The sequence below is a fragment of the Leguminivora glycinivorella genome, chromosome 6 (genome assembly GCF_023078275.1).
Source record: "Leguminivora glycinivorella isolate SPB_JAAS2020 chromosome 6, LegGlyc_1.1, whole genome shotgun sequence".
Classification (NCBI taxonomy): Eukaryota; Metazoa; Arthropoda; class Insecta; order Lepidoptera; family Tortricidae; genus Leguminivora; species Leguminivora glycinivorella.
Genome location: NC_062976.1, coordinates 11,518,908 through 11,531,503, shown reverse-complemented (window position 1 = coordinate 11,531,503; position 12,596 = coordinate 11,518,908). Strand labels below are relative to the sequence as shown.

Genomic DNA, 12,596 nt, shown 5'->3' with positions numbered 1-12,596 from the left:
TTTCTGAATTGCTATTGCAATACAGCGCGGGAATGCTGCCTGCGTGATGAGCACTTTGCCGAGAAGCCAGGGTTTAGACTTTTAGGTATTTATATTTTTTAGATAGGTTTAATGCTAGTATAATTTTAATAGTATAATTTGTTGTTGCTCAATGAATAAAATGGTTAGAGAAGCTTCATATGCTAAACTAGTCCCAAATTTTCTTCAAGCCACCCCGTTGGGTACGCTACGGAGCGTATCTACAAGAGTGGTCACTTGTGTACGCGCCCGCTGCGTCTTAAGGGCCCATTTACACGGTGACCGACCCGCATGCCAGTTTCATTACATTACGTTTTGATTGGTTTGCTGAACTGTATGTAACCACAGAATATATAATAGGTAACAATGTAAGTACAATCGCGTGCGAGTTCGCGCGTCGTCTGAAATCAGCCTTAAGGCAGAGGCGGGATATACCAGTAACAATTACTTATTGATTCGGTCCATGACACTCCCTGTCGCCGGAACGCCAGTCGTTGTCTTGCGCACGAGTTTCAACTAACCTCTCGCAGACCGGTAGATCATGTTCTCTAAAAAAGTGTATTATTTATTTGAATTATTCAGTTAAATTATGAATTTTAAGTGATTAATTTTTAATACAAAGAAAATGGATCGTGGTAAGCTGTACTAATTTATTTTTTCATTCCTAACCTGCCTAAAAATCTCTTTATAAAAATTAAATAAAAAAGCAACATAAAAGTGTCGTATCTCGCGTGACAAATAGATAGACAATTAGTTGATATTATTATATTTCTACTTAATAAGTTATTTATACGAAAAATAATTATTCATGAATTAAGTTCGAAGTTCCTTCCAGAGTTATATAATAACTACATTAAGAAATAATTAGGAACTCTCCTGGGCTAATATTTTAAGTAAATGGATTATATAACTACTTAAGTAGGTAGGTTTAATTTAATCCTTTCGCCGCTGGCACTCCGGTTTATTTAAAATTTCGAACTTTTACCCATCGGGATCGGTAAAATCCAGTAAACACAGTACCTACATCCTTGGTTTTACTCTACTTCAGGATTTTACAGTAACATATACACGGTGTAACATTAAGGAACTGAAAGATTTTAACCACGCATTCCTAAGGGACAATGTTATGACGTCAAGCAAATTTCGCCAAAAAAATGTGCACATAAAAAGTAAATGTTATTCGTAAAACTTGCACTCAAAATAAAATAAAAACTTTTTGCAATGACTTACTAGTTATTTTTTGACATCTATCAACGAGGATAGTTAGATTATGTCCGATAACAGCATCATCGCCATCAATATTGTTCTGAGAAATAATAAGTAATAGTTATATTTTTAAATGCTTATAACTCTGAAAGTAGACGAAATCCAGAAAAGTTTATATGACATTTTACTCTTCTAATATGATGCACGCTGATACACGCTGTTAAAATTATTCGGTTTCTTCATGTTACACCGTGTAGGCGTGTATATTACTAAACTTCATTAATAATCTAATTATCATAAGACTGCAATAAAAAAAATGCAGTAATCATATCGTACGTACATATTATGCCTAAATGTAATAATTTATCATAAAATAACATAATAAATATCTTTATTTCAACAATAAGCGACTCAGTTGCTAATAAACTATATAGAGTACAATAAAACAATAACTTTGTGCTACAAATATGTTTAAATGTAAAAATAGATTAATCAGCTAATAAATAAGATTAAGCTTGTTCAAAACATTTGCCTAATTCATAATAAAAAGATAAGTACTTATTCGTAAGTAGTAATATATCTCATTTAAAAAAAGTTCGCAAATTCACACAGATGGTATTTAGAAATCGTGTCTAATGTGTGTGTTCCACAGAGAACCTCCTATAGAGTAGAAATCTTGTATATTTTGTGCGCGATACGAGTCGCCAGTGTTTGGGGTGCGAGGAGCGGGCGGGGAATGTGTTAAGCGCGCTGTGATTGGCCGTTTCAAGGACGGCGGGCAGTCGCGCCAGATGAAAAGGGACAGAAGTATGACTGTCCCTCTACTGACGCGTAAGTGGCCAATGTAAGTTGACCTATGCCGGCTCTGAATAAATTATAAATATGACTTATTTGTGGAATGTAATGCCGTCTGTTTTTAAATTTGAGCTTCTTGTTACCTTTCCACACCATTTCACACTACAGGTGGACATCTTTAAGGCATCAAAATACCCTTTTCCAATTTTTTTGTGCGAAAAACACGCGCTGCTTTCGGGTCTGTTACTTGGTCGATACTGATCGGGCACGGCGAGCGCCCGCGCTTATATCAGTGCAAATACTAGGAAGGCTGGCCACTGCGAGTCGTCTTGTAATAGATGTCTATAGGGGTTGGTCTGTGGTGTGTTCATAAGGAATAGGTACAAAACTTCCGCACTGAAATGATAAGAAATATTTAATCCAAGATGTGAAGATACGGCCTTGTTTTGTTTCTACATATAATAATGTAAGTATCATTATTTCTTTATTATACAATGGAACCACAGAATATATCTAATGGAACTTAATATTGTTGTGACATCAGATTATATATTTAAAAAAAAAATTTTGGTTTGTTAACAACGATCATATGTGACATTATCTGGGTAAAGGGACCTTATTGTCGGTGGCGCTTAAGTCCCGCGGCATCGTATTTGTACGTGAACATCGCTCATAACGTCATAACGCCGTAAGCGCCATCGATAATAAGGTGTCTTTACCCAGATAATGTCACAGGTGTTCGTTGTTAACAAACTAAAACATTTTTTTTTTAATTAAGCATTTGTCCGTATGTATCTTTTTGGAGAGTCACCAGGTAGGCAAGTATGGTCGCGCGATAAATGATAAAACATCAGGCCGTCCCTATCGCACTTACTAATAGTGCGATAGGGACGGCCTGATATTTTATCGTCTATCGCGCGACCATGCTACCCGTGCAGTGCTATGTAAAGCCTGACCAGAAATATATGCCTATTGTCAGGAGGGCGCTGTTAGTCTGATGTATGGGGTGACAGTTCAGTATAGTATGAAGAAATTAGTTCTAATGAAATGCAACAACATGGCGCGTAGTCATAATATGTGAAGGTCATTCTTTAACAATTATTACGGTTGGCATAACTTGACGCCCCTTTGCGTGCGCTACCAGCTACCACATATATGACAAATAATTCCTTGATTTTTGGCAACCCTAAATAGCCAAAATAAATAGTGCCATGGACTAGGAAGTGACAACATTATTCGAACCTGGACAGAGGTTCAGTCACACTTCGGGTTTTTAAGTTTTTTTCTGTAAGTACCTATTCTGTGGTGTCAGCTTAATAATTATTATAGGTACTGGGAGTTTCTAGAGTTCGTGAATAATCCGTCTCTATCAATTTTGACAACCATGCGATGCGAGTTGTATTTTTCGAAATACCATTACTGCACGAGATAATCGGCACCCCTCTAGTGATTATTATGCAAAAATACGGCATTTAGGATCGTGCGGGGACATAATATAAAGTGTCAGCGAGGTCCTTTACACCTTATAAAGTTACATATTTTAATAATCATCTTGCAAAAATAGGACGACGTGCACAGCATTATCCTTGTTAAACCGTAATACCTATTTACAACGCGTATATTATAATGCGTAATACTCATGTGTATTATATTTGACCACAATCGCAAATGTGCCACAAACAATACCTACCATAGGTCATAGACATTAGTAATAGTTACTTAATTCCAAAATAAAATAGGACGACATCGATATCCTTGTACACTGGACCAATATTTAAAACACGTATGTAAAGTATACAGTAATATAGCACATTGGAGTTTTTCCCGTAGATTTTCCGTAGATTTTTTTAATACAACATTTTAGTCATATTCTGTGTCTCCTACTCCCACAATATATGTATACAAAAAACAAAAATATGATAAGTATAAGTAAGTAAGTACCTATTATTGGTAAGTGCTGTTCCAAACAGTTCAGAACAACTTTCATTTTAAGGTTCACAAGGATTTTACTTCCTACCGCATTCATATCATATAGCTTTAGTATTTAAGTGTAAGTACCTATGTTTGAAGCCTATATAATTATGTAAATTATTGTAACATTATAAAATTATGTTCTTTGGCCGTCAGTTTCAACATTCAATATAATATTAAAAGTGGTATTTTTAAATCTCACAAAACCAATAGTCAAATCAATAAGTAAATAGTCTGGATTTCACGATATTTTACTCACATACAGGCCTGATAATTAATGAGATCAACTATTATCATCTCCTTCAAGCTAGTCATTGACAGCTATTAAAGCGTGATAAATAAAGCAACCGAGGCCTTGATGAAATTACCTCTTCTTCCATTTTCAAGCCGTTTAAAAATAACAGGAAGTGATTACCTCAATATTTCTTTGAATACCTTGCCGTATAAGGTATTAGTTTTCCTCATTTATTTATTCCCGGGCTAGTGACTGATTTCGGTGTAATTTTTTAAACATGACATTACTCTTACAAATTAAGTAGCACAAATATAGGTAATTTTAGCTATGTTTTAACCAAAAGGTTTCTCAGTCGTTCGCTGGGTTTGGTCCCATGTTTTTTAAGATTCGGTGGATCAATTTACTCCCACAGTTTAGGTCCATTTGTCGTTACGTAAGGTACTAACAAACAAGTAAATTAAAACTACTAATGGACCTAGAAAATGTGTTTTTCAGACAGTTAAATTAATAATAGATGGTTCAAATTGCAATTAAAGTTTGGTTAGCATAAAATTAATGAAGGTATTAAAACCCTTTGTGGAAAAGTACGAGATTATTAAATGAATAAAGTTTTAAGTTTAATTCGTTAGAAAATCTTAATAAACTCTGTAAGTATCGTAGGGATTTTGTATTAACATACGTACCTACACGTGCATTATTTAAGCAAATCAAAGACCGTCTATGAATGCGAGGACAATTAGGCTACTGATTCAAAGATGCTGTGATGTACAATGACGCGCTCAGATTTGATAATAACTTAATTACTCCAGATAAGGAGACAGCAGCAGTCATCGATAACAGTATCTACACAGTATGCCTGAACGACGACGTTAAAACGTGAGTAAGTATACATCATGTATCCACCTGTTCTCAATACGGGCCCAAATGGATGACCGAGTGATTGTCTGATAGCGAGATAACTTCGAGCAATTAAAACTGATGAATGAAGACGAGCGATTATTAGTAATAATGGCGGGCAGGCCAAGGGAAGACGATGCTACCAGTACAAACATCTCAAAGTAAGAAGATTATGGATTCGAACATTTAAAAGTGCGATGTGACTTATTAATTTATAGGTACTTGAAGTATTAATTTATTGTCAATGTTTTATTTTTTATTTTTCAGTATATCACAATTCCCACCGGTTGTGAATTCAGATAAAATAAATAAAAGTGTGAGCAGTGTAGAAACTGTGGACACCAAACCAAATACTGGCCCACAGACAACAAAGTCATTATGTATTCAGTTATTTACTTTAATAATACTGGGTAAGATATTATTTCACATTAGCAACTATGGTTTACGTACATATTGAAATAAGTAGTTTCTCATTCTCTCATGTCTCAAAGAGTTTAATTATGCCTAATTACAATTATTATAAGAATTGACAACTTTCAATAAATTATTCCTTATTTCATTTTGAAATAGACTGTTTACTTGCTTAGGAACTCAAGTTTCCTCAAATATACCTGCGTACTACAGTGTAAGAAATAAATTAACGTACATACCTATTTTTTTTTCATGTATTTATTTTAACTAAGTTATATTCTTTTAATTAACATTTTATTCGGATTTATTGTGGTGCTCGTCTTCGTAGTCATTCAATCTAGCCAGTCAATACTTGTTCCTCGAATGTGACAATGGTAACAACATGGCACTGTTCACAGGGTTGATGTCATGGGGTCTGGCCTGGAGCCAGTGGGGCGAGGGCTGGGGCTGGGACGGGAAGTGGTTCCGACTCGGGCTCGTGGCGGCGATAGCCTGGGGCAGTGGGCAGGCCCTGCAAGCCATTACGACTTTGCCTGGGATGTTGGCTGCCCTGTTCACTGGCATCCTAGCTCAGAATATCGGGTTCCTTGACATGCGCGATTATCTTGAAGTAGATGGATTTTTAAGGTGAGTGCCCACAATAAGTGGGAAGAAACGAAACACTGTATATTTCAAATGCACTAATATAGAAGTGTTTGACACAATAGATATCGTTTCGCGTTCTGCAAATGATTGTCGCGTACACTGAAAAAATGTCTTAGTTGAATTTACGAATCTTTTATTGGTTGATTACTATTTCGTAAAATTTAGTGTAATTTTAGTTAATATTACAAAACCTGCAAGATTGAAGCTACGAAACCAACTTGTGTTGATGTCGTAAACAAGTATTTTTGTAGATTTTAGCTCCAAGATATGTTAAATTTACCAAACAGTAACAGTATACTTTACAAAACTTCTAGTTTAGTAAATTTTACAAAATCTCCTTTTAGTTTTTGCAAATACAACACGTTATCCATACCAAACTGTATCAATAAAATTTACAAAACTTTACGTTTAGTAAACAATACAACATTTCCTTGTAGATATTAGCAAACACAATTTGTTAAACTTACCAAACTGTGTAAGTATAATATACAACACTATTATTTTAGTAAAAAACGCTAAATCTCTTTGAGAACTTCAGCAAAGCAGTTACTTACACTTACCAAACTGTGTAAGTAAAGTTTACAAAACATTGAGTTAAGTCAATAATACTAAATTTGTTATTACATTTAACTAAATCTGACAATTGATTTTAAGAAAGTGCTAAGTTCATTTTTATCTTTGCTTTAGTTAAAAAAACAAATACATTTTTTATTAAATCTGACGAAACTGTAAACTTGATTATACGAAAATTTCGTAACGTAAAGAGTATAATCTACAAACATTCATTATTAATTTTAAGACCATAACTTTAGCAAATATATCTTTCAGTACATTTTACGCAACTGCAAAGTCAATTTCACAAAAGTTACATTGTAAAAATAACATAATTTACAAAACATAATGCTTACATTTTAAAACCTTTACTTTAGTAAACAGAACTAAACACTTTTTTAAATTAAAGAAAATTTCAAAGTTGATTTTACGCAACTGCGATGTTGATTTTACAAAACAATCAGGTTTAATTTTACAATCTTTACTTTAGTTATTCTAAATATTTTCTTTATTAAATTTAACGAAACCCATCAATCATCCATTTTACAAAAGGTACACCGCAATATAAAGAGCTGAAGCGACGAAACATTCTCGATCAATTTTAATACCTTTACTTTAGTAAATGTAACTAAAACTGTTATTATTTTTACGCAACTGCAAAGTTAATTTTACGAAGGATACATCTTGAAAAAATCTTTCATTTCAACATACAGAATACATTTTACAACCTTAAACAGAACTAAATCTTTCCAGAGAATTAACTAAATTGAAAAATTGATTTTACGAAAGCTGTAACACAAAAAAAGTATAATTTACAAAATAGTCACGATCAATTTTACAACTTTTTAATTCAGTAAATGTAACTAAGCCTATTATTAGATTTTACGCAACTGCAAAGTTGATTTTACAAAAGTTGCATAGTGAAAAGTTTATAATTTACAAAAAAAAATAAGTTAAATTTTAAAACGTTTACTTTAGTCATCAGAACAGAACCAAACCTTTTTAACCCGAATATAATAACCTCCTTCTTCTTTAATTTCAGTAAAGAAATCGGTTAAAAAGTCAAAATTACCGTACATTTCAAATAAAATGAATATATATACATTAGTTTGTAATTATGTTATTACGAGTTTCACAGTTTGTATATAACTATACGATACTTATTAGGAAGATTACTGGCTTATCTATGCCAAGCTACAATTGATATTTTTTGTCCTTCAATTCGTCAATATTTCCTCTTTTAATCTATAATCAGTTTAAAGACTTCCGTGTTTTGAATTACAATTATTTACCAAAGTAAACTATTAAAATCAACCCAACCTCCTATGTATTTTACTATTTTATAGCTTTGCGCACGAGTGCATGAGTGAGAGGGCGAGATATCTAAACAAGCGTGCGCGCACGGGACAATGCGCATGCCCTTCTCACCCCTTTCACCTGCACAGCGCAGTGTTGCCAGGCACCCCACTTTTTCACTTTTTTCAATGCGATTTTGATATTGGCCCGCTATCCATGTTAAGCTAATTCGAATCCGTTTTTTAGGGTTCCGTAGTCAACTAGGAACTTTTATAGTTTCGCCATGTTTGTCTGTCTGTCTGTCCGTTCGTCCGTCCGTCTGTCCGTCCGCGGATAATCTCAGTGACCGTTGTTAGCACTAGAAAGCTGAAATTTGGTACCAATATGTATATCAATCACGCCGACAAAGTGGTAAAATAAAGTGGAAAAAATGTTTTGTTAGGGTACCCCCCCTACATGTAAAGTGGGGACTTATTATTTTTTTTCATTCCAACCCCAACCTGTGATATATTGTTGGATAAGTATTTAAAAATTAATACAGGTTTACTAAAATCGTTTTTTGATAATATTAATATTTTCAGAAATAATCGTTCCTAAAGGAAAAAAAATGTGCCCCCCCCCCTCCCTCCCCTGAACCATATGTTTAAAAATCACTAAAGTAGAAATTTATAAAGACTTTCTAGGACAATTGTTTTGAACTTGATAGGTTCAGTAGTTTTTGAGAAAAATACGGAAAACTACGGAACCCTACACTGAGCGTGGTCCGACACGCTCTTGGCCGGTTTTTCAAAATAAGTATACACAAAAAGTATTGGATCGGAGACTTAGGAGTTTGGAACTGACGGATCAGGGGTTCCCAGGTAGCATTTATACGTCTTTATGACGTCCGTTTACGGTACTGCTCGACGTAAGAGACGTCATTTCTTGACGTCGGGGGGTCCCAGCAGATGACGTCAATTTGTCACAGCCTCAAGACGTCAGTTTACAAAGAGAGACGTCATATACAGAGTTCATGGGGACGTCACTGGGCCGTACATATTAGGGCAGTCACTGACGTTGGAGTGACGTCATATACTGAATTAATAGGGACGTTACTGGGACGTCCCGTATGTACGTACATATTAAGGCAGCCAAGACGTTGGAGTGACGTCATATACTGACTTCATAGGGACGTTACTGGGCCGTACATATTAGGGCAGCCACTGACGTTGGAGAGACGTCATATACTAAGTTCATGAGGACGTTACACGGACGTACATATTAAGGCAGCCAAGACGTTGGAGTGACGTCATATACTGACTTCATAGGGACGTTACTAGGCCGTACATATTAGGGCAGTCACTGACGTTGGAGTGACGTCATATACTGAATTAATAGGGACGTTACTGGGACGTCCCGTATGTACGTACATATTAAGGCAGCCAAGACGTTGGAGTGACGTCATATACTGACTTCATAGGGACGTTACTGGGCCGTACATATTAGGGCAGCCACTGACGTTGGAGAGACGTCATATACTAAGTTCATGAGGACGTTACACGGACGTACATATTAAGGCAGCCAAGACGTTGGAGTGACGTCATATACTGACTTCATAGGGACGTTACTAGGCCGTACATATTAGGGCAGCCACTGACGTTGGAGAGACGTCATATACTAAGTTCATGAGGACGTTACACGGACGTACATATTAAGGCAGCCAAGACGTTGGAGTGACGTCATATACTGACTTCATAGGGACGTTACTAGGCCGTACATATTAGGGCAGCCACTGACGTTGGAGTGACGTCATATACTAAGTTCATGGGGACGTTACTGGATCGTACAGATTAGGGCAGCCACTGACGTCGGAGTGACGTCATATACTGAATTCATAGGGACGTTACTGGGCCGAAAATATTAGGGCGGCCGCTTTTTAACCTTTTGAACACCAGACGATGAAGAAATATGCCGTTGCCCTGATGTCACGCTATCGCATTTTTTGTTGAGCGCAATTGAACTTTGCGGAATCCCCGTAGGTGTCTATTACATTAACAAAGCTGACGTCCTTAGCCATCGTTGGCGTCCACAGCACGATTTTCCGATGTAAGTCACAACCGTCTTTGGCGCTCAAAAGGTTAAGTAAGTTATGTTAAGAGGAAAAATGTCATTTGTTTTGGATACTAAATAAAACCAATGACTTTTTAAATTTCTTTTTATTACATGTTTAAAATCTTTAAGTTTCTTTGAAACATTCAGCTCAACAGATACAAACGAGGCACAAACAAGTTTACACATTTTATAAAACAGTTGCGACTCCCACCCCGCCCCACCCAATGTGCGTTCCCATTGAGGGTCCACGTTGGAATTTCGAGCTTTTAAATGTGTCTTTAGTAAAAGTTCTCAAATGATTGTAAATTCAACCAATAATTTGTAAAAGTAAGCACTCAAAAGTTATATTCGGTTAAAGGTGGACCCTCAGTCGTGCATGTCAGGTATCCATATTTCATAATCCACTTCAAATTTACAACTTTTGTAAATGACTACTCTTAGTAAAAAAATTATAAAACTAATTTCATTAATTGTGACTCCTTTCTGCTAACTCAATACGACAAAATGGCATGCAGAATGTGGTCCCTCAATCGATCGCGATAAGTTCACATTAAGAGAGAACAATAGTATTATTTAAAATATAGGTGTGACTGAGAGTTAGTAAAAGTAGCTACTCGAAGAATTGTAAATTCAAGCTTTAGTTTCTAAAAGATGCCATTCAAAAGTTTCAATCGATTAAAGGTGGTCCCTCAATTGAAACGTTTGTCATAAAACTGAATCAATTTACGTAACAGTTGGTTGTTAAATAGACAATTGCTATAGTCTACTTGTTAGTAAAAAATATTGATTAACTATTTCTCCATAGATCAGTAAAAACAGATGTAACGTTTTACTTAAAATAATAATCATACGCCTGAGAAGAAATACTATGGAGTCTATGGACCAGGTGACCACACATTAGGAATTTGTTGGATAATTAAATAATAGTACATTACGTCAGATGCTGCGAAAGAAGGGCTTAGGGACCATCCACACTCATGAGTTGCGGCGGAGTTGCGGCGCGCGCCATGTCTCCGCCACGCCACCTGAATGTAATTCAAAAAACATCGCGTAAGATGCGCCCCCAGGAGGCGCGGCGGAGTTGCAGTGCGCGTCACAACTTACGTCCTTCCTATACAAAATGTACCGAGGAGACGTTTTTGAATTACATTCAGGCGGCGCGGCGGAGACGTGGCGCGCGCCGCAACTCATGAGTGTGGATAGTCCCTTACAGACTGAAGCCGAAACAGAACCAAGTCTTAAACGTAAAAGGCAAAAAAGATATATTTCTAGCAGCAGTGACGAAGATAAACACATAAGGCCACCACCGTTAAAAAATAAATTACAACCACTTCAAGCTGCTGACAATGAAGGAGATTATGGAGGTGGGTTTTATGGTCAACACTGTATGAATATATAGTAATTTGGTTGATATAAATAACAGTCGAATCTCGGCAGCGACGAGCCAGCAACGCCATCGAGAGTTCAAGAATTAACAGGTAGGTAATATACTAGAGATGGGCCGAATATTCGGTAAATATTCGGTATTCGGCATATTCGGCAAGTTTTTCAATGTTCGTATTCGGCCGAATAGTTCGGTTGCATTGCCGAATATTTACCGAATAAACAAAGTAAATAACTAATGAAGATCTTACGTATTCCATTGGATAATAAGCTCCTACTTTAGTAGCTTTCTAAGGAACTACTAAAAATGCGTCAAAATATAAACACAACTGTTTTGTAAAAAAGTTAAAAATCGTAGATTAAGAGTTGAGAAGAGTTCAAAGTTGTTTTAACCAATTTTAGTCTTTTTAGGTAACTTTGAAGTAATATCTATAAAGTAAATTATTAAAGAAAGTGGTTTGTCAGGATCGTAGTAAATGGAAATCCGTGATCTCTGCCTACCCCTCTGGGAAATAGGCGTGATTGTATGTATGTATGTATGTATGTAAATTATTAAAGGTTTTTTAATCAACAACATCAAAATAAACTTAAAAATGTCATTTTTTTAAAAGAAGCTTAGAAAATATATTGGAACGGAACGCATTTTGTCAGTTTGATTTGATTGAAGTAACGAAGTGAAGTCAGTCACTTCAAGTGACGCTGTTTTTCCCTCCTTTTTCGTTTGGCGCCTGTTGTGTCGTACGCGTCCTCCGTGATTAATAATAACGTACACCTATTCGTTTCATCGAGAACATGTACTCGGTAATACAATTTACTGAAAAAGACGGCGGAACCGTATCATTAGTGAACAACCAGTGGTTTACGCCAAGGCGGTGCGAAGTATTCTGGCCCCCGTTAAGGGAACCAAAGCATTTGATAAAGTTTTAGCTGATGCGCAGACACCAGACGAAAAGTGGAAACTTTACAGCGTCGAAAGAGTTTTTTGTAAGACTGGTACGTATATTTTAAATTTTATTTTATTTTGATACATTTTACAAACCACTTGGATTTATCTATGGGCAGATTCGTTTCCTGACCTGTAGGTATGGTATCTGGA

General features: G+C 35.9%; 1 protein-coding gene across 3 annotated transcripts in view; it reads left to right on the top strand.

Moving 5' to 3' along the window:
- The first annotated feature begins 496 nt into the window (after window positions 1-496).
- The window catches only part of LOC125226826 (sodium/hydrogen exchanger 9B1-like), a 47,704-nt gene continuing 35,604 nt past the window's right edge, over window positions 497-12,596 (top strand). Inside the window, exons 1-4 of one of the 3 annotated variants that reach the window (XM_048130942.1) lie at window positions 497-653; window positions 5,035-5,101; window positions 5,390-5,532; window positions 5,932-6,160. In XM_048130942.1, coding sequence (XP_047986899.1) covers window positions 644-653; window positions 5,035-5,101; window positions 5,390-5,532; window positions 5,932-6,160 — 449 coding nt within the window. In that variant the 5' untranslated portion in view covers window positions 497-643. Of the gene's footprint in view, window positions 654-5,034; window positions 5,106-5,131; window positions 5,284-5,389; window positions 5,533-5,931; window positions 6,161-12,596 lie in introns of those variants that run through there. The other 2 variants (XM_048130943.1, XM_048130941.1) reach the window with 2 other exon arrangements.